Consider the following 18,505-nt stretch of genomic DNA (forward strand, 5'->3'; position numbering starts at 1 on the left):
TGTGTATAGCTATCCTGTTTGGAATATGTTTCAATTTTATCCACTTTATGTTACCCCAAAAGTTATAATCAGAAGTTTATAATATGAAATAAATAAGACATGAAGAATTCTAGCAATGACATTTATGTACTCTGAAAATACTGAAATAGCAAAAAAATATTTGCACTACAAATAGCATCTAGAAATTCTTTCCATCCCTTCAAGAAAGAAAACTTTCCTGCTGAACTTCAAAGAAAGAAATTTTTTAAATCCTCTGTATAAGCCCTCTTACACCCTGTTGAAACCAGAGGAGGAAACCATTTCTCCAGCTCCTCCCAAAGCAATCATTTCTCCTGCAGGTCCATACACAGCCCAGCTCTTTTTTTTTTTTGTTCAGGCTAGGTCTAGAATAGCCTGGAATCAGTAAGTAATTTTCTTTTTAAACTATTAGGTCCTATTTAGGTTTATGGGAAAAAAATTAACATGTGACTTTTACCCAAACCATATGTCTAGAACAATACACTCCTTGCCCTCTCTTCTCCCATATTCTAGATGCCAATAGTTAACAAATCACATTTATCTACTGAAATAACATCTTCCTTCATGATGGGGAGCATTTTATTCTGAGACTGACAACAGCTAACACTCAATAACATTTCAAAAGGAAGCCTTTCTAGATGTCCAGTGTCTGGATAAAACCATTTCTAAATTATTGTCTCATCAGCCTCTTCTGTCTGGACAAAAACCAGCTCTAGTACATGCAATTCACCACAGTACTACATTCTCTGTTTCACAGGCCTGGAAATTTCTCTCCTCCTCATTAATACAGGTGTCATGCAGCTCACTGTCACGACCAAAATATTCACAGAATATGAAGCCAAAAATGGAAAACATATTTTATGACTTCTGGGGCAGGACCATGGTATTTACCTTCCACTATGGAAGTCATTACAGAATTACTTTGCATGCTTTTATTGGGAGCTTGCAACTGCACAAAGTCTCCATATTTACCCTTACACGAAGGGATTTATAGAATACATGAAGATTCTATTATACAACACAATAAAGTAGAAAATATGAGAAAGAGGGGGAGAAAGGGAGAGAAAAGTTCAACATACACACATAAACCACATATACACATGACCCTTTTCAAGAAGCTATAGAGTTCAAACAGTAATGTAAGGTGGTGCAGAGATAGCTGACTATATTAAAACCATTATATATTCTGATCAAGCAGAAAGATAGGACAGGTCCTTAAAGCTAGAGCATCTCTACCCTTAGACATCCTTTGAGAAATGTCTGTGTCAAATATTCAGGAACCAAGTCTTCAGCTTTGGATTTTAGTTCACCATATAAAGAGCAATAGTGAAAAGATGACATATTACTGTACCAGTAAACCCTTTATTCAGGCTGCTTTTTAAAGATCAGGAAAAAAAAAGAAAAAAAAGCTGCTTTTACATGTCAGTAGCTATGTTTGTTTAGAAGTAAACTCCAAAAAACCACACTTTCCTTTTGATAAACACTCATGGCTGTAAACTGAAACTACTAGCTAGACCAATCATTAAGGAAAAACATTAGTCACATCAAATCAAAAGAAACAGTGTGCCTGGAAGAAATTACATGAGAACAGAATCAAAACAAAGTTCTAAGTACAAGAGAAAAAACAGTCTTGCATTTGTTTTGCCAAGTTCTAAACAACAGGTGGTCTAAAGCAAAGTTTAACAAAGGGTTTCTGAGGATACTGTAAATTTAGGAAGTCCAGCATCTCAAGAATAAAGGCCAATTCTCTTACTGAAGTCCCTGAAAGAGAATAGGAAACCAGACATCTGTTTGGTGTTAGCATCCTTCAGACGTGACCACTTCAGGGTGAAGCCTCAACTACATGATGGGGTGCTGATGCAAATTTCTCAGCCATGGAACTACCTACCACAAGGCACTCGAATGATACCTGGAGTTTTGCCATTGTCACATCATTTAAGCACACCTGTTTTGGCTCCCTTCTTGCCATACTTCACAGGATTCACAGAATGACCAGCCTGGAAGAGACCTTCAAAATCATCCAGTCCAACCCAGCCCCAACACCTCAACTAAACCATGGCACTGAGTGCCACATCCGATCTTTGTTTAGAAACACATCCAGGGATGGTGACTCCACCACCTCCCTTGCCAGGCCATTCCAATACTTTATCGCTATTTCTGTGAAAAACGTTTTCCTAATATCTAGTCTATATTTCCCTTGATGCAGCTTCAGACTGTGACCTCTGGTTCTGTCAGTTGCTGCCTGGCAAAAGAGACCAACCCCACCTCCCTACAAACACCTGTCAGGAAGCTGTAGAGGGCAATAAGGTCTCCCCTGAGTCTCCTTTTCTCCAGGCTAAACAAGCCCAGCTCCCTCAGTCATTCCTCACAGGGTTTGTCTTCCAAGCCCCTCACCAGCCTTGTTGCCTCCTCTGGACGTGCTTAAGTGTCTCAATGTCCTTCCCAAACTGAGTGGCCCAGAATGTCTCACTGCTTCCCTCTCTCTGGTCTCCTTGGCAGTGAGAGTCCCCCACCAAAAATTGTAGAATCCCATGGATTAATATACATTTGGGCAGGTGGGAACACACAGGTACCTCCTGGCAGGGGGACAAGTTTGACACTGTCCCTTGCAAGACTGCAGATCTGTTGCATCATGTAGGATCACCTGCAGTGCAGGGTCTGGGGACCCCTTTGGTGGGGGGCCCTTGATGAGGCCCTCAGTTGTCCTTGACGTGGTTGTCCCTCACACAGATGTGGCCTTCCAGGGGTGGCAGGCCCCTCAGCTGGGCCAGTCTGCCTGGTGGAGAATGGGTGTTCACTGCATCTGGCCAGAGGCCATACCACACACCCAAAACCTCTCCTCCTTCCCTGCTTTGGTGTAGGGATCTGTGGGAGCCTGGCAGCAGAAAAACCTGGGGCTGGGGCTTCTATCCCAAAGGTGCTGGACTGGGCCCTGTGGTGGATGCTGTTCCAGATGGTGCTTCCCACAATGGTGGTTTAACCCACAGTTCAGGGTTTTAACTCAGATGGCCCATCCAGGGTGGGCTTTGCTGGTGCAGTGTTGTTGTTATACACCTTTGCTGTAATAGGCAAAAGTCTTTCATAACGATGTTTAAGCCATAAACCACATTTCAGTCTCCAACAAGGTCCCTTCAATCCAAACCATTTTGTGACCCTGTGGTTAAGTTAACAACATAAACACAGCATTAAGACCTCATTTTTAAGCAAGAGCTAGAGGAAGTTATGCCACATCACTGGGGGGGAAGGGGGGGAAATAAGCAAAAGAAACTCAATTTCAGTCACTCAGCTACCTTAATCCTCAACTTTGTGGGGACTGTTAAGTGAAATCTGGAAAGCCAGCACATCCGTCATGGTGTTTTTAGTCTTAGTTTTCAAGTTAAGAAAAAGAAAAAAAAAGAACTAAAAAAACCCCTTTAAAGTAAAAGTAACAAAAGGCTTTTGTTAAGACTTTTGAAGTTTTCAGAGCCAATTATCTGAAGTTATCAGTGGGAGTCCTAAGAATTTAAGGTTAATTTCATTTCAGAGCCCCAAGGACAGTTGGCTCTGGAAACAAAAAAACTTGAAGTGCTTGTAGAGAAGAAAGTGGAAGGGAAAAAAAGTCAAGTGGCATAGGGCAAGAAAGCAAGAGATTATTTAGGTCAGCCTTTCTGAAAACCTGAACACAGGAGTACAACAATTTTAGATAAACTCAACAGCCTCCTAAGTGCTTTCAGTAGTCCCGACACTGAAAGAGTACTGCATGAGAGGGGGAAATACTGAGGAAAAATTATAATTTAATGTTTTATAATGAATAATCAAAATGTAAGATTTAATTCCCTTCAATGTGTATATTGCTTCCTTCTTTTCTACTTGCACAGAAGAGAGGAAGGGTTTGAATGCACAGAATGTGCAACTTGAAAACGTTCAATGTAGCATGGAGTTTATTCCAACAGAGAGACACCACAGAAAGCATATGCTGTTAGCCAAATAAATATTTATAGCTTGCACTTTTACAAGTCTCAAAACACCAGTACTCCTCTTGTCTCCATGGCAATTCAGAGGGAGCTTCTGCAAATGGGGGATGGGGATGTAAACTAGTCAGGCTCTCAGAAAAAGCCTATTTTCCAGCCATCTCCTGGTCCTGCCCAGCAATGGTTTCCACAGCAACTCATTGGCAGCTCAAAGACAGCTTGTAAATGCAGTGAGAGCCTATAGCTGCTTCAGCTGTTGCCTATTTTAAGATGCATCAAGATGCTGAGAACATGTGTCTAGTGCCACCATTTTCAAAAGACTGCATGAATAGGCCACTGGTATAGAAGCCCACCCCCCTCATATACAGTGCAAAGCTGAAGCTGAACAAACAGATTTCCCTTTGCATTTCTAGGGGTAACAATCCAGCAGAAACACTACCCCGTGCAAACACCTGGTGAAAATGCATAATGTTATTAAATGTGCAAAATAAAGCTTGGTACCCCGTGCAAACCAGCGTGTTCCTCTGAAGTCAATAGTACCAAGACTGATTTACATCAACTGCAAAATCAGCTCTGAAACACAAGAGAGTTGGAAAATCAGAAGAAACAAACAATACCCCATCACTCCCCAAATGAACACAACCATTGTGGCCCACAGTTTGCGATAAAGATCTCTGAAGCCTCCCACAACCTTTAAGTGACTTTTGCTGGAATTGCCAAACAATTTGGAAAGAATAAACACTTTCATGAAGTCACCTCATTTATAAACCTATAAATACACCCATTATTTATATAAAAATCCTGAAAACAGATTTTGTTTACTTTCAAACTGTATCAACTAGTATTACTTACAATTCCAGTATACTCCATATGAAACTGGAGTCCTTGCTCATTCAGAACCAGTGAAGTCAGACAAGTTCCCTTACTGTTGGAGCATATTTCCAGATGTTTAGGAGGAACACCTTGACAGTATAATTTAAAATTGTTCTAAGTAAATACATTGGTAAAGTGAGGAGGTGTCTCATCCTGTAGTTAGTCCTAATAATTTAAGCTGGAACCAAATTTCTTGTGCATCATAGAATCATATAGTGATTTGGGTTGGAAAAAACCTTACAGATCATCCAGTTTCAACCTGTCTGCCATCCTCAGTCCCTCTCAAATGGAACTTCTCAACACCTTTTTGATTAATCTCAATATTTCTACTAAACACACTGCAGAGGATGAGTACATACAACACTGTATTAAGTTCTGGTTTCTAAAGGTATAGGAGTAGCTAACTAACCAGAATTGTGCACAGCAAACATCTCAAATAACAGGCAGGATAGCTAATTTGTCTAACTACAAACAAATGTCTCATTTGCAGCAAAGTATAACGACCAAGTCAGCATTGCCACCTTATATCCCACTGTGTTCCACCAATGAAGGAGATAAAACATCTGAAATAGTTTAAAATTTTTTTAAGCCCCATTCTCTCTGAAGCAAATATTGACCTAGAATATACTTCTATATGCAATATGTGTAACTCCTTGAGGTGAGTTTTTAAAAAGGGCATTACACATGCCCTTGTTCAAATATGCCTTGTTCAAATCTCATTCAAATTTTCTGACACTACTATCACTTCATTCTATTTAGCATGCCCATTTAAAAGAAAAAAACACGGTCCTTCCAACACTGGTAGGCTGGTCTCCAGATATTCAGCAAGGGTGTTTTGCAGTGCTTTGTGAATTTAGGACTTCTCAGATGTTTCCAGTAACTGAGGGTGGGAGTGGTGGTTTCCCTTGTGTAAATGTCACTTGAACCGTGAATTTTAGGACTGCATCCTATTAGACAGCACTGAACTTGGTTTTTAAGCTTTTTGTCCTCCAGACTAAAGACCAGGTTCTTTGCCAACACGAGCAGGGAACATGATTACCAGTTCTCACAGCTAAAAGAATATGATGAACCCTTCCTAAAATCCAAATGCAATGGCCAAATTGCTCATCTTATTTTCATTCACAAGTTCTTTTACATTGCCAAGGTTGCTCAATAGTCCCTTCCTGGCAGAAGCAACTAACAGCCGTGTTTGATGACCAGTACCTTCAATCAGCTTTGTAGCTTACAGTATGAATGCATATTTTCAGCTTTAATTCTACAGGCCTCTAATAGATAATTTAGTTGTTTAATGCTACATTTTATAGAAACATCTTCTGGCGTATTTGAACAAGACAAGCTACTCTAATTTCTTTAAGGCTAACACACACCAAGAGAAGCTAAAACAAACAGAAGATGTTTTTCACACTCCAAGGAGAAGGTTGATTAGAAGAAATCCTCCGGAAGGTAGAGCTAGGAACAATAGGTCACAGTATAAGAGATGCCAAGTTTTCCTTAAAGGGGACAAAGAAAATTAAAAAATTCAACTACAAAACACTACAGTCTTCATCACAGTAAAAGCTACACAAGCAAAGCAACATACAGGTATTCAGATTAGAAGACATTAGAACAACACTGGAAAGTTACACAGGAAACAGGAATAAACAAACTCTATGCCTTATCTATTTTTAAATCAACCATAAATTTTAACTCGGTGATCATCACAGCTTTCCACAGGAAAGATGTTTTAGGAGCCACATCCTCTAAAGTGCTTCCCTGATTAAACACTTGCAGCTTTGCATCAGAAGAAGGGAAAGCTCAGTACATGAGCCAATATTCACAATTCAGTGGTTTGCTCCTTCATGCAATGGGATTTGACGATCTTGTCTGCAGGTACTTACACTAAGCCGTTGCACTGTCACAAAAATTGTCTTAGAGGGATTTATTACAATAATGTATTCCACAATCCTCAGCTCTGTGCCGAAAGATGGGTATTGTATCTTTAAGACCCTGTAGCCCAAGACCTGGTGTGTGGGGGACCAGGGGGATGAAGAGTTTTGTTTTTGTATGAGCATTTTTAAAAGCTCCTGCCCAGCATTTTCATGGCTCTGTGCGGTGTGGGTTTTGCTGGGCTGGTTTGGTTTTTGGCCCAGGCAAAAAGCTGTTCCTTTCCTTGGCTCAGGGATGCTGCAGTAGCAGCCTTTGGGCTGCCTTAATGTGAACTGAGCAGGGACATTGTGTCAGCAGGAGCAGAGCTGCCCTACTCCAGTGCAAGCCACACTCCATGAACCATGCCGAGCTGGGAAGAAAGCACACTGAGAGGCTCCAGGCCAGCTGCTTTACCTGCTGGGATCTGCTGGACTTTGTCCTGGGGAGAAGGCTGATGCCAGATGAGCCACTGGGCCTCCGTCTGCTGCTGGAAATGCCCCATGAAAGCTTCTGCCTTCCCAAGAGGGAAGCTGACACCATCCTGGATTGCATGTTGAGAGCAGGTAATCTCTGGCATTTTGGGTCTTTGTTCCAGTGTGTGGGGGATGAAATCTAACAGTTCGATATCTAGCACTTATTTACTTTTTTTCTTGCCTTGTGGGCATTCTCTTTGTTAATGAACTGTTGTGTGGTTTTTTTTAATTTTCATCTATTAATATTTATTTCCTATTGCTGGAAAGGAATTGTTGGCACCCTTTAGATGAGGCAACTCATTCCAGAGTGTTCTCCTTTAAATCACCTCAAAGTGAGACAAGACTAAAACAAACAAACAAACAAATGTCGTCAATCCTGCAATTCTGTAAAAAGACAATAAAAATATTTTTTTAAAGCCATGATTTTTTTTAGAGTAAACCACATGCAATTAAGGATTCTGCCCCCTATGCCACTACTATCTCCAGCACAACTTCCGTGCTTAAAAGTCTGCTGGTTAAAGTAGCTGTCTGCAAAACCTCAATAACACATATAACATCATCAATTTAGTTGTTTAATACCAAATTTTATAGAAACATCTGGCACATTTGAACAAGATTGAAGCCACTCTAATTCCATTAAGGCTAACACATGCTTAGAGAAGCTAGAACAAACAGAAGATGTTTTTACACTCAAAGGAGAAGGTTGATTAGAAGAAATCAACATTACATTTGTAGAATACCTGTTAAGAGTCAATAGATTAACATATTTAATTAAGCCATGCCTGCCATATAAGCATATATACTGCTTTAAGCTAATGTTTTGTCATGCATTTTGCCTACTTCTGCCTGTATTCCCTTTATAACCAACTGCTCATGGCATATTGATGCTCTAGAAACTTGGGTGACACAATTCTTGCTTCAAGTTTCCTTTACAAGTCACAGAATCATTAAGGTTGAAAAAGACCTCCAAGACCATCAAGTCCATCCTGTGCCCAATCCTTATCTTGTCTCTCAGACCAGAGCACTGAGTGCCATGTGCAGCCATTCACTGGACACCTGGGTGGGGACTCCACCACCTCCCTGGGCACCCCATTCGGTGCTTGAGATCACTTCTCAAGAAGAATTTCTTCCAAATGTCCAACCTGAATGTTCCCTGACACAACTCAAGGCCATTTCCTGTTGTCCTGTCACTTGTCCCCTGGGAGAAGAGCATGGCCCCACCTGGCTGCATCTTCCTTTCAGGGAGTTGTAGGGAGTGAGAAGTTGCCCACTGAGCCTCCTTTTCTCCAGGCTGAAAATTCCCAGCTCCCTCAGCTGCTCCTTATCAGACTTCTGCTCCAGACCCTTCCCAAGCTCCGCTGCCCTTCTCTGGACATGCTCCACCACTTCCATGTCTTTCTTGCAGCGAGGGCCCAAAACTGGACACAGGATTTGAGGGGTGGCCTTACCAGTACCCAGGACAGGAGGACAATCATTGCCCTGGTCCAGATTACATTAAGACAAAATAATACCACTCTGACTGAAGAACAGTCCAAGGACTTTACTGGGAAACAACTTATTCAGGCATCAGCATAAATACTGTGATCACAAAATAAGGTCTTCAGAGTTCAGCTCCAAATTCACAGAACAGTTTTGTTTTTATAACAGGATCTAGGCACATTTACAGATTTATTCCCACTGTTGTTGCAGGGCTGAACTTATTGCAATGAGCCTGGATGGTACAGAGCATCAGCAGTTCTATGAGTGGCCAAGAAATCAAGAAAGGGAACAAGATGGCTTGTTGAATACATTGCTACCAGCGTTTCTCTTCCCAAAGAGAAACCCATTGCCAACTCAGTCAAAGTTCAACAGTTTTGCTGCAGAAACCTTTGAAAAATAAGCCTGTAAGTTTTTATTGTTTATGACCATCAGGTGTTATTTTAGGGCAGAAACGGAATAGGTTCTTTACAGGACAAAATTAATTACCCTTATACAGGAAAGATTATCCACTTCAGAGTTTACAGATATGTAATGCAACTCTTTGTACACAACTCTTCATAGCCAAGTCTACACATATCTTCTACCTAAACAGTCTAATTTTATAACAAAGCCTCTTGTCCCATTTAGCCATAAAACTTCCTTGGAGATGCATGTCCACCCAGCACATGCATCCCATCCCACAGCAGAGGCAGCTTAAGAATGAACTGTCTACCCTTCAGTCAACACAACCGGCAATCTAAAATAACCAGATTTTTTTTTTACATGCAAGACTTCAGCAGGGCTCCATAAAGGTACAGGGGATTCAAACAAAGCATACAGATGCAGGATAGCAGCTTTAACAGCAACACAAATGAGTAGAAAATTTTTCCCATTTCAAAACTGATTAGTCCCATTCCAAAACTGAGAGTGTTTAAGTTACTAATATATCTACACTGAACATACAATTTAAATAGTGTGCCTTGAGACAGAGCTAGCTCAGGAAATATGTTCTGCACCTGGAAGTCCATACCTACAAAGAACTGGCTGTCCCCTTCCTCTTTCTCTGTTCACATAGCTTTCAAAAGCTTTGAATAAATTTTAAATATGTGCAATTGCTTACAGAGGCATCACTTCATTCTTCTCTCACAAAAATCAGTCCTCCCAACAGCTACTTATGCTAGAAAGCCACTGTCTTTCAGCAACTGGGCAAAACCTCTGTAGCACTGTTTTCCCTCCCTTCTTGCCCCTTAGAAAGGTGGCTAAGAATTTAAACACAACTGGAAAGCAAGTAGGAACTGCATGTGGATTGTTCCTGTTTTGACAACACAGCTAGACATACAACTGGAACATAAATGAAATAAGAAATAGTGTGCAGTGGCAGGAAAAAGCAGAGCTGAAAAAATCTTCAATCAGTCTCTACAAATATTGCTGATTCACTGTTGACAGAGCCTCCCCAGATGATTTTTTATCCCCCAAAACAAGAGTCTGAAGACAACTGCTATAGAAGTCAAGTACATTAATTCTGCAAATACCCAACTGCACCCTTTCCCCTCCTCCTCTTCCTCCTCTCAGGCACATCTTTTGTCTCGTAAGTATCATCATTGTCATCTCTTAGGCAACAAATCGAAGAAAATTCCCTGAGAAAAAGAAGAAAAAAAAAAGGAAAAATCCTAACTTCCAACTTTTTTTTTACTCATTTTTGCTAGCTACTAGAAGGCTTCAGTTCTGAGACAGGGCCTCCAGAGACAAGTACTGTCTATGCATTCTAGTGGCAACCTGCTCACATAATAGGCATTAAAATGCTGTTTTTCTGCATGGTATAGATGGGTAATGCAATGGTTAGCTCCCACAATTAAGGGATGAATATTATGTGTATGCTAAGAGAAGTTTTATTGATGTATAGTTATGTTATTGTGATATGTTCTCCCCATACTCCTCTTTCCCCTCCCATTTTATTGTTGTCACGGGATGGCCTTGGCAGTCAGGGCATTTGGGGGGAGGGCAGGCTTGTTACTGGGGGGCACAGCATGGCAACACCTGACCTTAATCAAATTGCAAGAAAGGGGTCTCCATCATTGGAAGGTGAAGAAGAGTTGACTGATGGACTTTGGGAGGGGCTGGGGTTACATGATGCAACACCACGAGCATAAAAGCTGGAGCAGCCGTTTTGTGAGTGAGCACGTGGCAGTTTAGTTCCATGCTCCCAGCACTGCTCTTTCTCCTTATTCAGTCATTTGTTGTATTTGTTAAGGTTTAGTAAACCTTTGAAATCTTAAAATGAGAGGTTGTTTCTCACACTGCATATATTCTTCCTCGTATTTTTACAAGTATGCCAAACACAAATGCTTGTCCAACTCTAACATACACAAGTCTGCATAACACCCCCAAGATTGTCTCCCAGTTCCTACTGGGCACTTACTGCAGGCTGAGATACAATAATTTTGGTTTGTATATTATATTGATTTGAGAAAATGTAATTTCTCAGGAATTTTCCATCATTACCTCCAAGTAGTATATTAGAAGTTTGTGAATAACAAATATAGCCTGTTTTGCTAAAATTATCTAGTATCAAAAAAACATATAATACATCATTTTTCCATCCAGACAATTATATGTTTTGTTCCCCTTTGAATCTGATCCAGTGGTTTGGATGGTGTCAAAAGCATTTTCAATCCTTAAGATGTTAATCCACCTAAGAGCTATGAAATATATCTATTGAAACTTCATACTTGTAGGGTCTCTTCTCTCCAGCTCAAATCTCACCATTTTGTACCTCTTTAAACAATCAGAATCAAATTGTAGCTATTTCAATTCAAGCTTTATTTTCCCATCTCTTACTGAAAACTGCTAAGTTTTGAACTTCTAAAAAGGAATAATTCAAAAAGGTTCAGTACCAGTTTTGTTGTTCTTTTTTTAATGGTTTCCCCTGCAAATAATCTTTGGAAGAAATTGGGTGCCTGCTTTAATTTTTATTAATCAGAAAGGTCGACAGACTTACTAGTAGTTCAACACTACGACTGTTAAATTACTTTCTCTTTTCAGAAATAGCCATTTTCCCCTTCTGCTTTCTCCAAAAGCTCCTCCACCTCCCACTGTGTTAGAAACCAGCAAATGAACAGGACCAGATGTTCAGCTGCCAAGCTTACTTTCTGCCCAGTTAAAGAAATTTTATGTAAGCACTTGAGTGCTTGATGATATATTGTGATCATAGAGGTCACAAAATCAGTTGGAGTCCTCCAGGAAAAAAAGTGACTTTGGAAATACAGGTGAGTGCAAGCAATGGCAATCATCCAAATGCTTCTCCAGCCTCATCTGCTGTCTCATTCTTTGAAATTCATATTCCATTCTCTAAAAAAACCCAGCATTTAGATGAAGGAAACAAATAATTTGTCTTGATTACAAGAGACCATAATATTTGCTTTAAGCTTCCTGAAGTTGAATTACAGAACAATCACAGTGCTTTGAGGAAGATGTGAGAGGCTTTTCTGCAGAAATGTTTTGCTGAAACTGATGGTTCTTTCAAAAGTACTGGGGATGGGAGAAGACATGCTAGAAAGTAAAACTGTAACAAAGTTAGCTTAACAAAAGTGGGGTGGGAGAGGAGGTGAGCTAACCAGAATAGAATGAATTACTTAAAATAAACAGCTTCCACATAACATTTCCCTCAGTTTCCATTAAAGTGCTCTCCCCATGGTACTGAACTAGAACTAAACTAGCCCCTGAACTAGACAGCAAGAACTTGTAAACCACCTCTTTTCCCACAAATATGCAAAACTGCCACAAAGTTAACATAGTGGAGAAAAAAATCCCAGCAAAACAAGAAAAAACAGCAGTAAGACAGCTCATTGTACACATCCCCAAGGACACTATTTTATGCAAATTTTGTTTTTCCTGATATCCTTATATAACTTCAAGGGAATTTAGCCATTCCATATGGCCCTGTCAAACAGTCTGCAAGGACAAATACATATGTCTGCCTTTGCTTCAATTGCTTTAATAGACAAGATATTTATTTTCTAAGTAACCTTCCTTTACATAAGCATTTGTACTGGAGTCACCTCTAGCATTTCTAAGGGAAAATATATGACACTAAGCCTTACTTTAAGAAAAGTGTTCCTAAAAGGGTTCACCATGTGCAGGGAGCAAGTGTCTTCAGAAGTGTTCCAACACAAGGATTACATTTTGATAGTTGATGGATTCTAAGTAGCTCATACCAGATGGATACTTTTACATCCCAACTGCAGAACTATATTACTAGCTGTTCCTGGCTCTCTAAAAGCACCACCAACCCAAAACTCTTCCCCCTCAAACCAAGAAAGCTTGCTTACTGCTACTGCAGAAGGTTCACATGCATGTCACTGTCTATCTTCAGTGAAGAAATACTACTATTATTTACTCATGTGAATTTATGAGGAAACTGAATTTTCTTAATATCAGATGTACAAGAAGATCTCCCATACTTGACAAGAGGACTTCTGCCTTACAGACTTCTTCCTAGTGACCACCAGCACTTGAGAAGAAATTAAAACATCGGGGCACTCTTGGAGGAAGGGTAAGTATCTGCCGTAATGTTTTTAGTATACTTCTTTAAAAACAGGTCTGCACACACCCCAAATAACATTTGGAGTTAGCCAGTGAACACAGACAAGTTTGGTTGCTCTAGGTCATGAAAGATGACACCAGGTGTTCTGTTAAATCAATCAACTGAAAAGATGATGTCAAAATCCAGCTAATTCTGTATTCTCACCAAATCGTTTGCACTGGCATCAGCCAGTTTCTGAAGCAGATCCTGGCAGCTACCAAAACAGGCTGCAGCAGGAATTACAGGTGTAATACAGGAAATAATCACAAAAATATCTTTCTGTAATTCAGTTAAATAGCCAATGGGAAGACCTCATCCAGGCTTAATTAGATCTGTGACTCACAGTGGTAGCTTTAACTGTCATTATTAATGCCAGATGCCCTATGATATTCACAATTACCAGAAATATGTATCCTACAACATGAACAAAGAATTGTTGCAACTTTAAAACTGAGAAAACAGGACCTCAGAGGCCAAGCAATAACAAAAGCAAATCCTCCTCTTGCATTCATCCACCTTAAAAAAGAAACAAGGAATTGCAACTGTCCTGATGTAACATTTCCAGTCATGTTTCTTGTCTCCTCTATACAGTGAGGGAAGACAGCCACCCTCATTTTCTCTTCTGCACATCCAATAGCAGTCTGTGGGGCCAGCAGCCTAGAAGAATGATACCATGGGGCCAACCAAGGAGGAGCTCTCTCTGCCTCCTTTCTGCTGGAGAGAGACAGAGGGAGACAGAGCAGCAACACTTGTGGCTGAGCCCTCTCAGGAATACAGAGCCCTTCTAAGCAGCATGCCCAGGTTTAAGGAAAACAGCATGACTTGCTGAAATGCAGCAAAAGCCATAATTTCTGAGAGGCATGCCAGTAACTCACAGCCAGTTTCTTCTGAGCGTGAGGATCTAAGCAAGAGGGTGAAATTGTAAAGGTTACTAAATAAGCTAGAGAGAAGCATGTATCCCTTTTAAAGACAGAAATAGTCTTCCCTACCATGTCAATTTGTATCAGTTTTAGATGCATATGGGTATCTTGTGCAGTCTCACCACAGTCATAAATGGAAAATGTTAGGCTGAGACTAGAAACAAACATTGCTTTTTTGTACTTAGTTTTCATTTGTTTGCTTATATATTAGCAGTTTAGTATCCTCCTACAACTTATGCTGTAGTGTCTAAGAGTCTGTGCATGTTTCTAAACCTTGAGCAGCCTTTAGCAAAGAAATACTGCTTCTCACCTAAACCAGCAAGAGAATGAACATTCAGTTGATGCCTCTTCCCCCACTCCTGCTCCAAAACCAGGCTGTCTGCTTTATAGCATTATGTTGAACAGATATTACTAGAGAACTATGCAGTCTTACAAATTTAAGAAATCCCATCTCACCTGAATATGGCCTAATTTAGAAATCAGTTCCTACGAAGCACATCCAGCAAACAGAGAAGGTTCAATAAGAGGCTGAGTGTCGACAATAGTCTCAATTTTGAGTACATTAGTTGTGTATCACATACAGTCAAGAAAGCATAGTTTAAACACTTCCACTGTCAATTCCTACAGCAACGCAGTCATGCTTTATGACTTTTTTTTGTCAGGGTTGGTGGGGGGGAAGAAACAAAAGGCTTCTTTGGTCTAGAATCTCTGTATCTGAGTGAAAGATTTCTGAGAAATAAGGAGTGGGGTTTTCTTGAGCCAGAACAAATAAACAAAATATCACCTTACTTACTGCTCAAACTACCCCAGTGAGCTCCATCAAATATTTAGGAAAGACTACTATTAATTGCCTATGCATTGTCCTCACACACACATTTGCTTCCAGCATCACCACCTGGAGTCTAATTTCAATGTGCACTAATATTAAGAAATATCACACCTAGATGCTCCTCAGAAAGGCCATTTGGTCAGTACATACTATCTCCTCCAATGAAGCCATGATGGTTAATAACAATTTCTGTACCTGTTCTGTCTTGCCAACAGAGCTCACAAGTCTTAGGCTGTGGCACCTTTGACGACTATGAGTTGTCAATTCCAGAAGCTTGTGCTGAAAGAGAACATGATTAAAGACTCCCAGCTCCCTTACTTTCCCTAAATTAAAGGTGGAAAGGAAGATTAGCTCACAGAAGCTACAATTTCTGCAGGTCATGAATATTTCTTAGCAAGCTCTCAAAAGCAATTCAAACATCATCTGCCTTGGCTATGCTGATGCCCTTTTCTGCAGCTCACCTACCAAGAAAGTGCTCTATACCTGCTCCACAATTTAACCACAGAATTGCAGAATCATTTAGGCTGGAAAAGATCTCTAAGAGCAGTGAGTCCAACCTTTGACCAACCACCGCCTTCACAACTAGACCAGGGCACTGAGTGCCACGTCCAGTTGTTTCTTGAACACTTCCAGGGATGGTGACCCTACCACCTCCCTGAGAGCCCATTCCAATGTTTAACAACTTTTCCATGTTCTTCCTGATGTCCTCCCCTGACTCATCCTGAGGTTGTGTCCTCCTGCCATGTTGCTGGTTGCCTGGGAGAAGAGGCCAGCCCCTATGCTGCTTGTGAGGTATCAACCACTCCTTCCTTTTCCTCACTGGTTTCTGCCCATTCCCCACCATCTGCAGGGCACATGGGTCCCACATAAGAGACTGCTCAGCCCATTTGCCTGACTCAGACACCTGAATTACTCAGCCTTACTGTTCATGTAGACACACTGCAGCCACAGGAGCAGCAGCAGACTTCTGGTTGCCTGGATTTCTTCCTGGGTTTCCTCTGGCTCCCACAAAAAATAGGCATTTACACACCCATGCACCTACAATCACTTTCTTCACAAAAAGACTTCTTATCAGCACCTTGCTTGTAAACTTGCTTTCCACCTAGTGTTTCTTTGGAATTGGGACAGGAAGGAAAAAAAAAAGCCCACCAAGAAGAAACCTCCAAGTCTGATAACAATGTAGGCACCAGACTGTGATGCGCCGTATTGCATGCTGTATCATTTCCTTAACAGTCCAAGCCAGCACTGCCAACAGACAACTAACCAGGAGGCTGAGCAGCCTGAACACACTGAAACCTGTCGCCAGAAAAAATCACAGCAGTTTCACCTGCTCAGATATATCATGCAATCAAGAAGAAATTAAGAAAAAAAAACCCAAAAAACCCCAAAACCAGAAAACCATGTTTATTATTATTTTTAGTTACTATGTGAAAGAGAATTTCTGCACTAGCTGTTCATTTAACGGCCCAACATTTCCATAAGGTCTTGTAGGAAAAAAAAGAGAGGAAAAAAAAATTTCCAAGCCAAAGACCTATCAGACATGCATAACTTCAAGTATCTCCACTGCAGGACTCTTGGAAAAAAAAAAGGGAGTTTACACACACAGAGCTTTCTGTTAGGTAACGTTCTGTTAGGAGGAATGAAAGGTAAACCTCGAAATATACCCAGCATCAATACCATGGACATTCCACATCTACAATGGATTGAGAACCCATCTGGGCTGGTCCTAGGTGGTCATTTCATTGGAAGACATTGCTACATAAGTCTTTTCAAAACACTATTTTCATGTACTGCCCTTTCCCCAAACATCAGTAAGACACAAAAAGCATAGAACAGAAGCACTGTAAGACATGATCTGAAAGTGACAGCCTTATCACCACTGGCACTATTAACAGTAGTGTTAATTCAGTGGTTCTCTGTAGGTACCTGCTGCACACATCTCCTTTTTCCTATTATTTATGCGTGCTTTCCGGCTGGGGAATCTTTGCTCAACTTACCCTTTTGTTTTTAAGGAGTTAGGAGCATAAAAATACTGGAAACTCAAGTCTGTTCCGAAGATGCAGCATCCAGTGCTGGCAACAGAAAACGCCCTCCCGCCCCTTGTTCATTCACCTTGCAAAAGCCACCAGAAAAACAAACTATGCAGCCCGCATCCCAAAGTTTGCACGGCAGCAGACGGCCGCTGACTTGCACTTAGCCAGGCCGGCCTTAAACAGGTTACATCTGCGCGAAAACATGGAAAAAGACACATGGAAAGAATCAGCGCGCACCGCCCCGGCTGTGGCGGGGGAAGCGCTCGTTGGCGTTTCGTTCTTGGAGACGCGACTCGGCTCCTCTCGCTCCGGGATGAGGGAGGGAAGCGGCACCTCTGGGAGCCATCCCCCTCAATATACACACACACACACAGATCCCGCGGGGACAGATCCCAGCGGGTCGGGAAGCCCGGGGAGCCCCCCGAGGCGGCGGTATCCCGGCGGGACAGGGACACTTACAGCTCAGGAGCCCCAGGCAGAGCAGAAGCAGCAGGCGCCGGCTGCGGCTCGCCATCTTCCCGCGGCAGCGGCAGCGGCGTGGGGCGGTGCCCGGGGCCGGGGGCTCGGCGCCCGCGGAGCTCTCGCAGCGCCCGGCCGGGCTCTGCCTCCGCCGGAGCCGGAGCCGCCCCAAACTTTTAACGTGTCCGAGGAGGCGTCTCCCCGCTCGGAGCGCAGGAGCCGGGGCTTGAGGCGGGGATGTGCCCTGGCCGCCCGCCCAGAGCGGGGAGCCGCGGCGGGCTGCGGCGCCGAGAGCATCCCTCTCCTCCACCGCCCCCGCATCCCGGGCACTGCGCTGTGCTGAATCCAGAACTTCTTCTCTCCGTTTCGTTTATTTATTTATTTATCTTTAAGCGGGGACATCTTCATAAACTCAAGGACATTTGTTGCAACAGAAGAAACTTTTCGTTAGGAAAAGATTTAATTTCTCAAAGAAGAGCGTTGTCCCTGTTGGTGCGCTTCCCTCAGGCAAATCTCCCCAAGGGGGGTAGTGGGGATAACGGGGTGAAATCACGGAACAAACATTTGGATATTCCGGCTAACCAAAAAGCCATGTGAGGGCGAGGCGAGGCGCTGTTTTAAAGGCGAAAGAAGTCACAGTGACTCCTTGTGCCTCTCTGTGCAGCTGGATAGGACAGAATCCCACCTACAGCAGGAGATGGGTCACACGGTGACCTTCGAAACATTTTTATTATGTTGTTATTTTGTACCAGACTAGGAGAATTTTTCTGTTAAATATGCAGGTGGTGTGATGGTTCTTTAAATTTATGAATCGAGGAAAATGACTCATCTTGACAGTTAATAGTGTAACTGAATAGTTTCCAACGACATCTTAAAAATGCATTACCACTGATGTAAAGCAGTTCTATAACAAGAAAAGTATCACAAGTATTTTTTTTTTTGGTATTCAGAACAGCAATGTCGGCTATATTTTGTTAGAGGGCAACAAAATGAAGAAAGATCATT

At 41.8% G+C, this 18,505-nt stretch overlaps 1 protein-coding gene across 3 annotated transcripts in view; it reads right to left on the minus strand.

The window, feature by feature from the left end:
• The window catches only part of JAM2 (junctional adhesion molecule 2), a 37,796-nt gene extending 20,006 nt beyond the window's left edge, over positions 1-17,790 (minus strand). For all 3 annotated transcript variants that reach the window (XM_030971541.1, XM_030971533.1, XM_030971551.1), the window contains exon 1: positions 17,501-17,790. In XM_030971541.1, coding sequence (XP_030827401.1) covers positions 17,501-17,555 — 55 coding nt within the window. In that variant the 5' untranslated portion in view covers positions 17,556-17,790. The remainder of the gene's footprint in view (positions 1-17,500) is intronic.
• Between the last annotated feature and the right edge of the window lie 715 nt (positions 17,791-18,505).

The sequence above is a fragment of the Camarhynchus parvulus genome, chromosome 1, assembly GCF_901933205.1.
Source record: "Camarhynchus parvulus chromosome 1, STF_HiC, whole genome shotgun sequence".
NCBI lineage: Eukaryota > Metazoa > Chordata > Aves > Passeriformes > Thraupidae > Camarhynchus > Camarhynchus parvulus.